The 18,188-nt window shown below is 40.4% G+C and overlaps 1 protein-coding gene across 1 annotated transcript in view; it reads left to right on the top strand.

The window, feature by feature from the left end:
* PTCHD1 (patched domain containing 1) overlaps positions 1 to 11,570 on the top strand; it is a 70,845-nt gene extending 59,275 nt beyond the window's left edge. Inside the window, exon 3 of the mRNA XM_006835572.1 lies at positions 9,860 to 11,570. Coding sequence (XP_006835635.1) covers positions 9,860 to 11,514 — 1,655 coding nt within the window. The 3' untranslated portion in view covers positions 11,515 to 11,570. The remainder of the gene's footprint in view (positions 1 to 9,859) is intronic.
* Positions 11,571 to 18,188: the final 6,618 nt, after the last annotated feature.

Below are 18,188 nucleotides of genomic sequence, written 5' to 3'. Positions count from 1 at the left end.
ATTTGCCTGTCTATAACATAAAATGACTATGCATAAACTAAGCAGCTTTAAGAAAAACTTCCTGATTTACTAAGTCATACAGTTAAAATATCAAATAAAATAAAAACGTATATGCCCTCATTTAGAAGGAAATACATCTTAGGAAAAAGTCTTGAATGCAGACGTTTCCTTGGCCAACAATAGGTATATAATGCAATAAACATTATAGATTTAAAATTCAACAAACTAAACATTCTCAGTCTGATGCTGGTCACATAAGGCCAAATCCAGTTAAATGCCAAAATTGCAGTAGATTTAGAATGGAAAATTTCAAGACCATGTATGTCGAGCAATATTAACCTGACAAAATTCCAGACTAGGAAACAATTTGGATAAACTTTTAGAGCTCACCATAATGGGATGTGACTGTGTATTTCTAGCCAAGATGCCACATGACATCTCTGGCAATAAGAATATATCCTGCACAGATTAATCACTTTGGCAATGATGTAAGCACAGATACATCATGATTTAAAATGGCTTTAGTCGGTGGTGTGTAGATTAGACAATCCCACTTCTGCCAAAACTTCAGTCCACATGAGTCAGATCAGTTTAGTTGGAGCTGAAATCCTAAAAGGTCTACACTGTTATACTTACTGACATTTTTCAGTTACCGGGATTTGAAGAAGAGTGTATTTGGCTCATAACCTCTCTCATGCATGCCATAATATCCCCTCTTTCCATACTGTATTGATAATGGGTAGTGAGGTACTTGACTTGTTATTTGCAAATGCGTTACATTCATTATTTTAATCTGTTATGGAATTTCCTTTAAAGAGTCAGAATTTCTATCATTGTCCTCCAACTAGGTATAAGTTAAGAAGTTGGCATAGGTGCTGTATGTGCAAGCTTCCTTACAGGCTTAATATTCCCACAGCTTTGGTGATAAGACACAAATCAGGAAAGGAATGGAATCTTGGAGGATAGAAAAAGCAACAGAAGGAAGGTTTTCTTCCTTCTGTATCAGAAGGTTTGTTGTTTCACGTACATTCTATCCAGCTAAAAGTAGAAGAATTGAAATCATGTTGAAAGAGAGTTTGGATATTCGTTTCTACATGGTAATCTAACTTATGAGGTTCACTTTGTATTCATCAAGATCTAAGAGCCCAGGAGTTTGGATGAGATGAAGAATATTCTTCAAGCCCTATTTCAAATATTTGGAATTCTGAGAAAGTAGAATGCCAAATCCAGAGTGCCCTCTTCCTTCTGAATTATCCAAGTAGACCTCTCAAAGATGTGAAAAGAAGAAAGGAGATAGAGTAAGTGCTAGGAAGAAAATAATTGTGGGGAGGTTTGGCTTGTTTTGAGTGGTGTGTTCTGCTCATATGTAGCAGAAGCCAGAAGTTTTTAAAGAATTTGTACACAGGTGCTGCCACTTGGAATATAATGCAGTATGTGAGGTTGAGATTTATAAAAGGACAAAAGTTCTTGTGCAAGAAATTTAGTTCCAACTGGAAAAATAGAATTATTTAACTATTTTTGCTCTAAGCTTAAAACTGGGAAAGCTTTGCTTACCTAATAAGTATTCAGGTATATGTCTAAAGTAATGAGAAACAGGGGAGAAATCAGCCAGATAACCAAAAGTTCTAAATCGGAACTTGCTTACAGGAAATTGCCAATATCCAACCATTTTTTAACTACAAAGAAAGTAATTTCATTTCATTCAACCTAATATATTACTGTAGAAATCCATTGCTTAAAATAATATGACAATCCGCTTGATCGAATAGAAGTATTTTGAGTGCTATGCAAATACTCTGCTTAGATATATAAACAGTAGTTTCTAAACAAACCAAAAGCCAAGCTGGTGTATTAGAGTTTTCTTCACATTTTTGTGTACATCTGACTTGAAAGGAGAGTAATTCCATACAATATTTGCCAAGTTTGTTCCTTGAATGTCTTTCTCGTTTCTTTTTTAAATGGTCAATGGTCATCGTGGCACAAATTTTCATAAAGATCATGTAATCTAGCTTTGTGTCTTTTCCCCACTCTTTTATGCTTCTGCTCTCCCAATTATGTTGCAGTGAGGGCTATGTGTGGACCCTCAAGAGCAAGTTTCAGAGTTTCTTCTGACATCCACTTTGATCTTTTCTGTCTTTTTAATGATTTCTTCACTGATGATGTTTTTTTATATCATTGTGAAGCTGGAGCAAAACAAGCTTTATTATTCTATAAAGTAAGACAAAAAGAGGATGGAGGATGACAGTCTGGAAAGGCAGAACTCAGCTAGGCCGAGTAACGTAAAACAGCTTTTCCTATGACCCAGGTCTCCTGGTGCCCCCTCCAGGTGGTCCATCTCTATGGTCTTGCCCAGGAAATGGGAGAGTGGAGAACACCATCAGGGTTGGGCAGCAGAAAACAACCTCAGGACCCTTAGCTGGTAGAAATAGGCCATGAGGAGAAACACCTAGAACTTACCTTTGAAGTAGCAACCCTACCTAAGCAGAGTCACATTGCTTTTTAAGGAAACCTTGTGTTTCACCTAGGCTGCTCTAGCCGAGAACCAAAATGTGGACAGATGGTGTCCAAGAGAAGGCTTCTAGTCCTTCTTTGCATTGATTGGCATATCAGCACTAATATTTATCTACCTCATCAGTAAAATAAAGTTTACATCTTGTGTGTATGTGTGTAATTTATATGTACAACATATCTCACACTTGATGTATAATATGAGATATTATCTATTAAGCTCATGTTATGTCTTTATATGCCTATACTATTTGTATATAGCATATTATGTAGTACCTACTGTATGGATATTTGCATATAAATAAACACTGTTGTTGTTGTTGTTGTTGTTAAATACCTTCGAGTTAGTTCCAACTGACAGTGACCCTTTAGAGGGTTTCTGAGACTGTGCATCTTTGCAGGAGCAGAAAGCCTCATCCATCTCCTGCGGAGCAGCTGGTGGGTTAGTACCAGTGCTTATTGTACAGAGCCACCGTGCTCCCACCATGCTCCCCAAATAAAAACGACATATTTCTCTACCTATTATATGTTGTTGTTGTTGGAAGTACCGTCGAGTCGGTTCCGAACCATAGCGACCCTGTATAGGGTTTCCGAGGAGCTACTGGTGAGCTTGAACCACCGACCTTGCAGTTCAAACAGCTTTGCAGTCTGGCGCATTAACCCACATGCTTAAACATTATATATGCAGAATAGTATTTGCCATCTATATGTCAAAGATATTGCACAATAGCTATAGAATATATTATGGGCCACATTTGTACACACTGATTTCAAACAGTGCTCACACACAATATCTACATATTTTATTTCTAGATAAAATTACAAGAGCTGTTAGCAAATTTCACTTCTTGGACTCCTACTTGTAGTTCTCTGGTAGTGTAGTTATGAGTCGGGCTGCTAACCTCAAGGTCAGCAGTTTGAAACTACCAGCCGTTCTGTGGGAGAAAGATGAGGCTTTCTGCTCCCACCAAGATTTACAGCCTCAGAAACCCTGTACAGGGTCGCTATGAGTCAGAACCGATTCCATGCACACCACCACCACCAGTCTAGAAAAATTCTTTCTGAAATTAAAATCCAATGGTGTGATGAAAATGATCAAAATATGACAAATCTGGTAAAAATAATAAGACGTGTGTGTATATGTGTATTTCCCGTGGTGTGAGCATCTGTCTTTATTTAAGGAGAACACACCTTTAGTCTCCCTCTTAACTGTGAGACAAAACAGGCTGTGCTAAACCAAACAATTCCTTTTATAAAGTAAATGTTTATAATTGGCAAAGTGTACATGTAACCCAATTAGTGAACTTCTCCCAAAGACGAGATGCTATTTAACCCACACATATATACACTTTAGATACCTTTCTCCAAAAACCCCAAATCAAAATTTTTGCAGATGTAAAAAAGGAAAGCATTGTATAAACATGAGCAACTTTGTAAAACTGGCCTAAGTTAATGCTTTAAGCAGATTTTGCTCACACATTATACTCTTTGGATTTTCTCAAAGAATGTAGTAATTTTATTTACATACATGAAATTTGGCAGTATCCAGGCCTGCTATATAAATGGCTTCATTGTTTTGTAATATTAAATGTTTTCACACTGGAACAGAAAGATCATACATCATCAAATCATTGCATTTGACCTCCAAATTGTCCATCCATTCCTCACTTTTAGGAATTTGGGACGAGGAAATCACGCTAAGTATAGAAAGAATTACCATCAGAAACACTCAAAAACATCTGTCTCTGTACTGTGACTGAGCACACTGGGGAAGGCTGGAAAATCTTGGATGTAAGAATAATCTGAATTTTAAAAATCCAGATTTGCAAAGGAAATAAATTTGCTGATTGTTATTTGACAAAAATAAATAAGTGAATCACCCAGAGTGGCTCTGATAGCAAGACTAATGAATACATTTAAAGTCTGATTCCCTCTATGAACAACTTTTCAGAACCTACTTGGTGAAGTTAGAGTAACTCTCAGTTATTTGTTAGTGGAGTCCTGGCTTGATAGATTATAAACAACCCTGAAGGTTGAAGGCTTTGGTCAGGCCCCAGAAAAGGGTCGGGGTGAGAGTATTATTTAATCTGAATGTTCCTGAGGGTCACCCTAATTAGCAGGCGAATTAACAGGTTGGAAGCACTCGACTGCCAACCACAAGGTCTGCAGTTCGAGGCCACCAGCTGCTCTTCAGGAGAGTTTCTGCAAAGCCTCTGAAATCCTATAAGGGTCACTATGAGTTGGCACTGACTCGATAGCACTTATTAACAACAACGGTGTCATTTATCATATGTGCTGCAAAGCCTGAAAACATGGTGGTATTGTGTGCCCTCTCATTGATTTCAACTCATAGTAACCCAAAGTGACAGGATAGAAGTGCCCCACAGGGCTTCCTAGGCTACAGTCCTTTCAGAAGCAAGTTGCCAGGTCTTTTTGCCCATGGAGCAGGTGGTGGGTTCAAACTGCCAGTCTTTAAGCTAGCGATAAGCTCTTAACCACTGCATCACCAGCATTCTGTTAACTGTACATTGTTGTTAAGTGCTGTCAAATCAGTTTTGACTCCTAGCGACCCTGTAAAGGGTTTCCAAGGAGTGACTGGTGGGTTTGAACCACCGACGCGGTTAGCAGCCCAGTGCTTATCCAACAGGGCCACACCAAGACACTGTAGACATACAAAAATTATTTGAAAAAGAAAAAGTATTAGCCTAAATCCTTTAGTATTTGATTTTGCTGAGTGATAATCCCAGAGTCTACTGCTAATAAAATTAATAAAATCTGGTTCCTTTTAAAATCATGTACCTGGTATAAATTGCATTTGAACATTGGTAGAAATTCAAGCACTTGTTTGCAGCATACAATCATTGTGTGATGAACAGGAAAAAGGGCGAAGCATCTATTTACCCCTGCAGAGTGAGTTCTACTATCCTTAGCCCACATGGTCTCCGACCATTCACTCACGAATCATTAACGTATGAACCTGTGTGTGTATGTGTTTTGACACCTACTGATATGCATGTGGTCATATGCATGTAAGAATGTAAACATGTAGGGAGCAAAAACAGAAACAACCATCTTGAGTATGGTTTTAAAAGAACTGAATATTTGAAAAGCCTCATTAGAGCCAGAATTTGATAGAATCAGTATTTGTTGTTGAACAGTTCCAAACTGGCAACTGCTTAGCCTGGAATACTGTGATAAAGCGAACACCTGGGCTGGTGGCCAGTTCCTAGCAGCCTCACTATGAGACAGTCTTTTACTTCTGGTTTGTTTCAGGCTCTGACCCGCTTTTCTGATGATAAGACAAGGCTCCATTGCCATTGCAGGGCCCTGAACATGAAGGTCTAAATCAGTTTGGAACTTCCTGTTTGCCCACGTGAGTGCTACTACCAGAGAATCCTTATGAACTGACTTGGAATACTGGAGATGAAATGATCCCTTCCAAAGAGATGCTTTGTGCTATTGACACGTGTCACACACACACACAGAGCCAGATTTAACAGAGAACCGTACAGAGCCTCTACTTCGTTAAAAGAAAATTCTAAAGTTTGAGTGCAAAAATAACAGCAATGCTTTTTCCTTTACAGCATTTTTTTTTTTTTAATGAAGGAAACTAGGGCCAAACCTCTGAAAAGTATCTGCAGCCTTCATGCAGTATTGATTTGCCCATCTTTAAGATTTGACCACAGAGTCAAAATAGCCAAATAGCCAAACTTCAGCCCCCAAATTAAGAGAAGGGTGAATGATAATGATGCTAAGGAAGAAAGGGGGACACCTGCTGATAAAATAGTGAAGACTCAGGAACTATCAAAATCTTTCTTCTCTGCCTTTCCTTAACTTCCAATTGTCCCGTTTCAGAAGTGGCAGTAAAAAATAAGGCCAAGGCTGGCTGGAGGAAAGAGGGTAAGGAAGTCATTTTCAGTGACATCCTTCTACCAGCCGTTTCTTCTTCACTCCCCACCAGCACCCTATCTCTGTTCTCTGTCCAATTCCCTGGAGATAAGGGAAGCTATTTCAGTAGCCCACTGAAATAGCTCTCCCAAAGGACGCTGCATTTTAACAGGATACCCTTAAGTGAAGAAAACTCACTGTAATTCTGGGCAGTGCCAGCTTGCTGGGGGGAGGAGGCAGGGCATTCCTCAAGTCCTAGGGCTCTTAAGAGTGTTTCTTCCCTTAGTTCAAGTCAGGAAGGCAGTTCAGCTTTCCAACTACTTCAGCATAAACACCCAGCTGTGAATCCTTTCTACTGCCAATCTGGCTCTCTGTCTCTAGACTGCTAATCCCTGGGAGGCACCCACAGCTCATTGGCACATGCCCTGCCCTTGACTAAGCTTTAGGAAGGAGACCCCACACACCATCACCCTGGGGTTTAGGGCATGGATATTTGCTAGAAGGGTGTGCCCTGAGAAAGGAGAATCTGGTCTGTCAGGAATAGGGTGGGAGCAGGCCTTTGGAAAGAAGGCCTATGGTGACTAGCAATAAAGTAGCTTCTAAAATTATTCAACAGAAAGGTAAGAAATAGGTTCTTATTATTCATTCCAAAAGTGGTCAGGCTCAGATTATAAAGCATCACACTAATTATTAAAAAAAAAAAAGACATCAGAACAGAATTTTATATCAATTTTACTATATGACTAATTCTAATTCTGCTAAATGAATCCTTATTTTCCTACCATATTTAATGACTCAGTACTAAAGTTCTGTTTCCCAATGTATTTTTTATGTTTCTGTTTTTTCAGCAAGTAAATATAGGAAGTCCCTGGATTATGAATGAGTTCTGTTCCTAAATCTGTTCCTGAATTTGTACATAAATCGGAACAGTTAAGTACAGCTCATATCTAATGTCAGTCGAATGTTTGTCTTAATATATAGTGTACCTTTCCATGCCTAAAACATTAAAGAAACCCTTCCAGAGACATGTATAACATAATAGAATGATTTTGATATGCATAGCTGAGTTGTGCCCATTTGTTATTATGAATCACTGTGCCTTAATTTTTTCATACAACAGACTTGATGGGGAGGAGCTGGTTCTTCACTCCAGGTTGTATGTAAATCAGACATTTGTAACACAGAGATCGCCTTTACTGGAGAAAAAAAAAAAAAAAAAGTCATTTGCCCTTTTTAACGAACACCAGAAGCATATTTTACCTGCCAGAACTTACTCTACATGACCCAAGATGAAATGGTCACTATTGTTCACCCTAGGAAGCAGGTGCCTCAGAGAGATTTATCCTCTATTTAATCCTCATTTCAAGGACAAGCCTAATAAATAGTTTTCCCTCCTGAGACTAGTGTACCAGCTGACTAAGTGCCCATTTTACTTCATGTCTGGGGAGTTTAGGGGTCTCCAGTTTAATAGGGGCCACGGTACTAGTTATCAAATTGACCTGACCTCTGAAAGCAGCTGTAAAACGATGCCTAGTAAATAAATTAAGATAAATGCCAAATCCCTCTGAGGAAACAGGCCTATGTTATTACTATAAAATGGGCATTTGGGGTTAGGGTCAAGACTTCCCAATAAGGATATCAATACCAGCTGGGCATGATGGGAAGGCATGTTCTTAGTTTTTGTACATACAAGATAATAGTGACTTGCTTTGCTCAATATTATGCATGGCTGAAGATTTTAAACTCCTTTTTAGAAATGAGACAATTGTACCACAGGGTAAAAATTTTATTATCCTCAATAATAGGATTGAATATGCCAAGGCGTGGAAGCAGAAAATTAGATTTGCTGATCCCAGCACCAAGACAAGGATTAGGGAAAGTCACAATTGGTCACTTGGTGGTCTTTCCAATGTTTCCCGGGCCTGGAAACCCAGGGAGGCACAGTGGGGAAGTGTCTGATTCCAACCACAAGAGGCAGGAGAAGCCATTTTAGATCAGGTCCTGGACACTGGAATGGAGTCAGAATATGGGCATGTATGATATCTCTGCTGTTCTAGTGTTACTGGACTACTAACCACGGAGGCAAAGGCACTAAGACATTAAGAAAAGAGGTCACTGACCTGGCTCTCTCCCTCAGAGGCCATTGCCCAATAATGCAAAATGGCCAGAAGTGTCACTACCTGCTTGATGCACCATTTCAGAACAACCAGAATTAGTCAAGCAAATCCTTGAAGAGAAAATGCAAGCAATTAAAAAAAATGTAAGGTATACACCCTCATCCTTGAATTCTAACTTTCATCCCTTGAATGGAGAGTTCATATGAAATCTGTTCCTTCTGCATTTTCTTCCATCCTCCCTCTTCATTCAAACTGGTTCCTACTTATTTTGCTTTCTTCTGCTTCTTAGATTTATTGCTTCCTGCCTTCATATTTGGGAAAGAAAAAAACAGGCTGTGATTTCGTTTTCTGTCAAGGCTCACATTAAATACTGTGCCTCTTTCTCACTAAAGCCATCCACATGGCCAAATTAAAATGAGGTGACAGGGCGTTAACTCAGAACCCACTGCCCACTGCCCACTGCCTACCTCTGTGCTGACCTCCAGCCAGACTTGTGGGACTGACAAGCAAAAATGATGAACACTTCACTGGAGTGTCCCACCAGCCTACAGAAACAAATCCTCTGCAAATTGCACCAACTAAGCTACACTCCACAAGAAGAGACAGGCACAAGTCCACTCAGCTTTCTTGCTGTTTTTTTTTTTTTTTTTATTGATTAATTGCTGCCAGTATGTTTGTTTGTTTTTTGTTTTTTGTTGTTTTTTTTTTTTTTTTTTGGTGGTGGTGTGGGTAACTGGGTGGTGAGTATTCCAAAGCAAAAAGTTTATTCAAAAAAATCAAATGTGTTTGTACAGATGTTATGTAAGAGGAAAATGTGGCGCTTTATATTTTAAATGGTAACAGACTATTAGAATAAGGTGTTTTATAAAGGAAAAACAAAATTCCAATACTATCTTTGGTAATCCAAAGCAACAAAAGTATACCTGCTCTGTCCAAGTTCCCCAGTCCCCCACAATCAGGCGCACACATCTTGTTTTAGGGCCATGTTTAGACCTTGATTAAAAGTGATTTATCCAACATAGGCATCCCAGTATGAAAGGACAGGCCAGCCTTTACTAAGCTTTTCTGTAAATACCACTCAGCTTTCTTATGCCAGAAGGAACACGAAGAGCTTAGCTCTCCTAGCTGCCCATTCACAATCCATTACAATGTATGGCTCACCCAAACAGCTGTCTGTCTCTCCATAGGAGAAGTGCATTTGAAGGCCTGTCACCACTAGAGCTGATTATGTTTCCTCTGACCTAGCAATTTCCCATGACCAAGTTGGTTCGCTGCTCCCTTTTGAGAGATGAGGTCATTAAACTTTTGCTGTGGTCTTTTTCTGCACCCTCCTCCCCCCCCCTCAGGTCATGGATTATATGGGACTTTTGAAATGTTATCCTCCTGGAGGAAAACTAGAGAAGACCAACATGTTAAAGAGAGAACTGCAGCCGTCTATGCAGACTCCATGCTCTCCTTTTCTCTCACCACTGCCATGTACCTGGTCACCTTTGGCATAGGGGCCAGCCCTTTCACGAACATTGAGGCAGCCAGGATTTTCTGCTGCAATTCCTGTATTGCAATCTTCTTCAACTACCTCTATGTACTCTCGTTTTATGGTTCCAGCCTGGTGTTCACTGGCTACATAGAAAACAATTACCAGCATAGTATCTTCTGTAGAAAAGTCCCAAAGCCCGAGGTATTACAGGAGAAGCCGGCATGGTACAGGTTTCTCCTGACAGCCAGATTCAGTGAGGACACAACTGACGCTGAGGAAGCGAACACATCCGAGAGTCACCTATTGGTATGTTTCCTCAAACGCTATTACTGTGACTGGATAACCAACACCTATGTCAAGCCTTTTGTAGTTCTCTTTTACCTTATTTATATTTCCTTTGCCTTAATGGGCTATCTGCAGGTCAGTGAAGGGTCAGACCTTAGTAACATCGTAGCAACTGCGACGCAAACCATTGATTACACTACTGCCCAGCAAAAGCACTTTAGCAACTACAGCCCAGTGATTGGGTTTTACATATATGAGTCCATAGAGTACTGGAACACTAGTGTCCAAGAGGACCTGCTCGAATACACCAAGGGGTTTGTGCGGATATCCTGGTTTGAGAGCTATTTAAATTACCTTCGGAAACTCAATGTGTCCACTGGCTTGCCTAAGAAAAATTTCACAGACATGTTAAGGAATTCCTTCCTGAAAGCCCCCCAATTTTCACATTTTCAAGAGGACATCATCTTCTCTAAAAAGTACAACGATGAGGTCGATGTCGTGGCCTCCAGAATGTTTTTGGTGGCCAAGACCATGGAGACCAACAGAGAAGAACTATATGATCTCCTGGAGACTCTGAGGAGACTTTCTGTCACCTCCAAGGTGAAGTTCATCGTCTTCAATCCATCCTTTGTGTACATGGATCGATATGCCTCCTCTCTGGGAGCCCCCCTGCACAACTCCTGCATCAGTGCTTTATTCCTGCTCTTCTTCTCGGCATTCCTGGTGGCAGATTCTCTGATTAATGTCTGGATCACTCTAACGGTTGTGTCCGTGGAGTTTGGAGTTATAGGTTTCATGACATTATGGAAAGTAGAACTGGACTGCATTTCTGTGCTCTGCTTAATTTATGGAATTAACTATACAATTGACAATTGTGCTCCACTGTTATCCACATTTGTTCTGGGCAAGGATTTCACAAGAACTAAATGGGTGAAGAATGCCCTGGAAGTGCATGGGGTAGCTATTTTACAGAGTTACCTCTGCTATATTGTTGGTCTGATTCCTCTCGCAGCTGTGCCTTCAAATCTGACCTGTACACTGTTCAGGTGCTTGTTTTTAATAGCATTTGTCACCTTCTTTCACTGCTTTGCCATTTTACCTGTGATACTGACTTTCCTGCCACCCTCTAAGAAAAAAAGGAAAGAGAAGAAAAATCCTGAAAACCGGGAGGAAATTGAGTGTGTAGAAATGGTGGATATTGATAGTACCCGAGTGGTTGACCAAATTACAACAGTGTGATAGTGTTTTCACCCTAGGTCTTATCAAAAGCAAGGAGATTATGTTAATGAAATAATGGAGAGAAAAGGGTTTTTGTTCTGTTTTTGTTTTTTGTTTTAAGGATAAGAATCAGACACTCCTAAAAGCAAAGGGCAAGGGGGGAGAAATGAGCGTGGCATGCTTTCAAGTTTTAAAACAGAAAGTATCTTATGAGAAAGAATTAACAAACACACACACACACAGACCCTAGAAGATGTCTAGCCTCTTCAATTAAGACAAAAGAAAGCATATTAGCAAGCAGGATCCTATTCTATGAACACCGCAGATGCTGCGATTGTGACATAATGTACTAATTTTAAGGCCAACTGTCAAAGTGAAAACCGCATTAAGTGTTGTTCAGGGGCAGTGGTTGCAGATCTTAGCCATTGCACCTAGCTCCCCAACACCCCAAGGAGATGATTGTGCAAGTTCTGACCAACACAAGCAAAGCTAGAACTTCAGAAGTAGACACACAGAGGGGCCATCACCCCAGAATGAAATTGAGTTGACCCTAAATTCACCTGAGTGAGGTAGATTTGTTACTTAGAATGTATGTATGTTAGCCCATCAATATAGGTTCAACATTCATATGGTTTGGTTAATATACCTTTAAACCAACGACATTTCCAGCATTGCAGATTCTATTTTTGAATATCTTGTTGCTTGTCACTGAATGTGTCTGCTTTATTAGTTACAGTTCTTGGCAGGAGACTCTGAATATCCAAAATCAGAGTGCCAGACCCATACCTGGCATGATAGAGGAAGAGCAGGTGTCTACTGTGAACCCATTGACAACATCTCCATTTTAACAGAAAAAAACAAAAACAAAACCAAAAAACTGGCCAGCTGGGACAGCTGTTTGTAGTTTGGCCCTACAAACTTTTTGCATGGATGCCCAGAAACAACATCTGCCCACACGTAGCCGAGGAAGGAAAAATGAACACTGAAATGATTACTTGTCGTAGCTTCCAACGTGTAGTGCCAGCTTGCCTTTGCTGGGAGACATGCCTGCTAAGACCCATAGAGGGGACAAGAGGCCTAGATTGAGTGTAAGTCCTAAACTGATGGAAGTCATAGATGTGCAGGGAGATAAAAGGCTGAAAGGGAGCTAGACAAAAATGACTGGAAAAAGGAAATGCCAAGATAAATTCATAGATGACGGAAATCAAACTTTCCTGGGTTCTTTTACAAGTTTCATTCCCAGCAAAACTGGCTGCACTTTGTCACTTTCCTGCCCCACCTGCCTGTCTCAGACACCTTTCTGGTGCCCTCCTATTTCATTGTGAGACCCTTCTGTGCATTAACAAGCCTACATGTTTATACTGTTGACCTGCAGTATATAGAGGGAGAGGTCATAGATCAGAACAGAAATGGTTTGCTCTGAAAAGGCTGTGTGTGCCACACCAGGCCCTAGCCTTTCTTTAAGTCTGTAGAATAAAACTAAAACCTGGTCCCATTTGAGGCAAATGTCCACAGTGTTTTTCTCTTTTCAAGATGTAGCTTATCTAGACATTTATAGTGGTAAGTAGCTTATCTTTCTGGACCTTTGTGAACATACAACTCCACCACTTTCCACAGAAGAGGAAACAGACCTAGGAGAACAAAGCGCAACTCAGAGTTGCACCATTAACCTAAGGCAGGAGAGGCCAATTTTAGATTTTCTCATAAGATGACTATTGTACTGTCGAGTCGGCTCTGACTCATAGTGACCATGTATAGGGTTTGCGAAGAGCGGCTGGTGGGTTTGAACCACCGACCTTGCAGTTAACAGTCCAGTGCTTATTCTACAGCGCCACACCAGGACTATTACACCCCTCAAAATATATTTCTAAGGAAGGGACATAGGGCAGACACTTTTTTTAAAAAAATACTTTTGGAATTTAGGTTTGCAATGATCTTTCTAAATAGCAAAACTGATTCCGATATAACCGCATCAAGTACAAAGCTGTGTCCCTCCCTCTATTGTATGTATTGTTATCCACACAGTGCTGAATACATGTGCAGGGGATCCTAGCTAGTATACAAAACACTTGCTCAATCTTCCCTGCAGACACTAAGCGAGCATACCAACATGTTATACAAGCAACCAGAAGATAATGAGCTTTAATCTGAGGACAAGTATGATCCTCCCAAAAGGGCAAGTGTGCAGAATCAATCTGCAATCAATTCTCATTCCAAGGGGCCTGCAACCTGGCTATTATTTATAAAACACAACTTCAGATGGGGTTGGCTTTATTCTTAAATCATATGTTGCTAAATCGTTTTCTGAATAGTGTGTTCTCAACCAGTCACTGATTTAGTGTCAGCCACGTGGGGCCCCGTGGCTTAAAGTGACTCCACAAAACTAACACAACACACGTGCACACCAATTCAATGAATTTTGCTGAGAATTTAATTGTTCAATTTGGTCAACCAGAATGACTTACTGTGGAACTTTGTTTTATGACAGATGAGAGTCTTCCAACTAGATTGAATCTCTGTATATTGTATTGTTTAAATGAAGGGCATTTTCAAATTTGTCAACTTCTTGTTTCAGCGCTTGAAATCAAGGCTTATGGAACTCGGACTGTGGAATGAATGTTTTCTACTGGGGGACTCTGCATGCCAAGATGTATTTTTTATTGTTAGATCACTATTATTTATTTGTTGATATTGAGTATTAATTATTGCTCGGACAGCATTAGTTTAGCCCCACCATGGAGAAGACACTTTACAAGTAAATCTGAATCACATCCCCATACAATTTTAGTCTTCATGAAGTTTTACTTTTTGAATTAATATAAAGAGGGAAGGAATGATCCTAGCAAACACTTATCATTTTTATTTTATTTTTTATTAATCCCAACCAAGACATTCATGTCCACTTTACCAAAGAAACTTACTTGGTTGGTTTTGAGTTGGTGTTTGTTTGTTTGCCAAAGAAAATAGCCCATTCATAAAAAGTACTTCCACTGGCCAATTGAAAAACTGTAATAGGTGGGCTTTCTTGGCCACTCATAAGGAAAACAAGGAAAAGCCAGGGTAAGGGCGATAATCTCTCATTGGGTAAAGCTCAGAAGAAGATGAGGTTTGCAAGAAAGAAAATGATACTTGAAATAGAACATTTTTGGCAATCCTACAACAAATTTCCAACAAGTAGCATCACTGTTCCTCAGACTAAAAGAAGTACATTTTTGTTTCAGAAAAAAAATAAATAAATAAGGCAATCCCCTCATGAAACTTTCTCCCCATTCTTCCAGCTCATACGTTTTGTTTTGGAGTTTTGGGTTTGAAGTGTTTTGGTGTTTGGTTTGGATAGCCATTTGTTTGTGTTTATTTGTCTTACTCCTGCCTTCCCTACCACTTTGACCACCTCAGTTTTCATTCGGACATGAGCCCTCCACGATCACAGTTATGTATACGATGTACTGCTCTTGATCAAAGCTTTTTGTTCCCCCACCCCATCTTTAAAAAAAAAAAAAACTAACCATCACCCAATTGTTCTAAGTGGCATTCTAGAACCATGACACCACTTTTCTCCAGTCACACTGACCAAGCTTGGCTGTGTCTATCTCAAGAATCGGTGGGCTGGGTAGCTGTCTTAGGAGTGTGGTGTGAGGCAGGGCTTCTCGGACACAAATGTTACCCTCCTCATGACTGCTTTATTCCTTTGGATTCTATTAAAGTACCCCTGCAGCTTGTAGCAGTGTTTGACCTCTGTGAATCTCTCTTTTCTCGTCTGTAAAATGGGGATAATAACAGTTGTTGTTCTTGTTGCTATTATGTAACCTCGAATAAGTTCTGACTCATAGTGATCCTGTATAGGGTTTTCAAGAGCAAATGGTGAGTTTGAACTGCCGACCTTTTGGTTTAGCCGTCCAGTGCTTATCCTACAGCACCAAACCAGGACTCATAATACCAGTAACTGTTTTTAAATTCAACAAATACAGAGTGCCTAATGTCACCCAGACACTGTTAGAGAGACTGAGGAGAGCATAACATTCAGCAAAACAGATAAAAATTCTGTCCTCTGTAGAACATAGATTTGGGCGATCTTGTAGGCTTACTGTGAGGATTAAGTGAAAGAATGTTGGGAAAGCACTCATGGTAACACCTAGCATACAGAAGGAACCCAAGACATTGCTGTAAATTGTCTCAATGGGTGACATTAGGACTCAGGATGCAAAGCTACAGGGAAGTAGATTTGGGCCCAGGATTAGGATTGTATAAAGTACTGTGGGGGGTTCCACAGGAGATAGTGAACTCCCAGTTACTCAAATTAAGCTGGTTTACCACTCAGTTGGGCACCAGCCCTGGATGTTGGAGACAGACTACAATCTTTGAAGGAACAGTATACAGGCACTTGTGGGTGGGAGTGAAGGCAGGGCACTGACTAATAACTTTGCCTGACTTATTTAAAGACATTTGGAAACTTTTTTTAGATAATTTGCTTTAAGTTTATGATAAATAAAATGTATCAGGTATTTAAAGACATAAAGTTCTTTTTTTTTTAAGCATGTTAAAGCTCCAACACAAAGCAAACTATTAAATTAGCACTACTGGATTTGCTGGCAAAGAACTGAGGATGACTGTCGCCAGTACATTGCAGAATTCCTCCCCGTGGTGGTTACAACTGTTTATTTCTGTTTCATGCCAGTCCAGGAGAAAGCAAACAGGAAAGTGAATGAGCTAGAATATGTTCAAGTGAATAGGCAGTGTCAGTATGTCCTCCAATCTGCCTCCCCTCCTGCCCCCTCCTCTGCCCAGGTGATCTGTTTGAAGTCGTCTTTGATGTCTATGAGGGCACAATGCCAGGAAGAGGAAGACAGGCAATCTGAGAGCTATGGCTACTGTGTAGGTTTTCGAGTATGATGACGATTAGCATCGAAACAGTGAGGAGGAGCTTTCCTGGTAGGGAACCAAGGCTTATTTTCAAAGTACAAAGAAATATGTACAAAGGAGGCAGAGACAGATTACCCAGTAAATAAAGTATGCATTGACTTGTGCTTACTTACTGATCTGTAGTGCACAATTTCACATTACAGATTAATACGTAAACGCAAATAAGTCTGTGCATACCTTGCTTACTGGTTAATCCGCCCCTGCAAGGAGGCAACTGGCAGAGGAAACCTGGTGGAAGGGGTTGGTGTTCCTGTGGAATATGGCAGTGTCCTCTTGATAACAGATGAATCTTTGGATGAAATGAAGACTCCTCACACCCTTGTTTTTTACAGGAGAAAACGGAGACTCAGGTAAGTAAAATGACTTTCCCCGAACTAGTTAAAAACAGAGGCAGGACTATAATTGAAATCTTCTAGCTTGTAGCCTAAATTCTTTCTTTTTGCCACTTACTGCCAAATTTTATATATCGAAGTTATGGGGTCTTAACTGGGGGGGGGTCATCAGTGAGTCAGTGGGGAGGGGGACTCTGAAATCACTAAAACGAAATTCTACGAAAAACGTATATATGTTCATTATGTGCATTTTTTAAAAGAGAGGGTTCATAGTTGTCAGATTCCAAAAGGGGTCTGTGGCCCAAAAAGGGTGCTAAAGCACTGTCCTAAATTAATTAAGACCTCATTGGGAATGTAATCTTGGTGTTCTCATTTTGGCTCATGGGCAGTCAGGAACTTCTCAACTATCTTTTCCCCAAGGAGCCAAAAGTGCTCCCATCATGCCCAGCCAGGAACCAATTTTCATTCATTATTTATCCACATGCTTATTCTACAAGCATATTTTCAGTACCCACTCTGTGTTCCAGTACTAACTAACCATGCTTTCCAGGGCAGGGCTGGACAAGTACCTCTCCATGTGTGCTCTTGGCAGGATGAATACCAAGTTGCTACTGAATACTCAGCATTGCAACGAAACATAGTGAACTCTGTGAGAGCTCGAAATCCACAGAATTGTCATGCTTTTCCAGGTCTTGCACTTTTCCACCTTTGACGGGGCACAATCTTCACACTTTTCAACCACTTATTTTTGTGGGAAATGTTTGAGTTGTCTGTCTCTGATGGGTTTCTGTGGTTCTAGGTACAGAGACTGGGTGTCTCAGATTTTACTGTAGAACCTCATACACACAAAAGTGAAAACAACAAATAGAAATGGGCCCTGTCAAAGAACCAGCAGAAGGACAGCCTATTCCCAGGTCAAAAAACACAGTAGCAACTAACTCTCCAATAAACAGGGAGAAAAATCAGTCTTATTGAACTTCATAGTACTCATACTTGTATTGGGCAGATGGGAAACCTGGCCATGGACAGATGGGTCCATTTACAGATAGGTGTGTCAGAGCAGGAATGTAACCTTGCTGGTGATCACATTGGTCTACTGGTGAATGGAAGAGCAGGAAAGGCAGCAATGAAGATATGGGCTGAGTTCGACCATGTTCCACAGACTCCTGTCGATCTGGAGATGAGAAAGAGAAGAGGAAGGAAGTGTGGTGAGACCTGGGGATTCCTGAGCCCATGAACAAGGACAAAGCCACAGAGGTCTTGAGCTGAGAGTGAAGCGTCCAGCTGATAAGAAGTGAGGGGACATGCACAAGAACGCCCACGCTTGCAGATAGTGCCCATTTGACGTAGCTTCGATGGCTTGATGATCATAATTAAACTAGAGGAAGATTAAAAAAATTTTTTTGATAAAGGAAACATGTGAAACGCTACAATTTTATGAAC

Source organism: Chrysochloris asiatica, unplaced genomic scaffold, assembly GCF_000296735.1.
Source record: "Chrysochloris asiatica unplaced genomic scaffold, ChrAsi1.0 scaffold00018, whole genome shotgun sequence".
Classification (NCBI taxonomy): domain Eukaryota; kingdom Metazoa; phylum Chordata; class Mammalia; order Afrosoricida; family Chrysochloridae; genus Chrysochloris; species Chrysochloris asiatica.
This window is presented reverse-complemented; position numbering and strand designations above follow the sequence as displayed.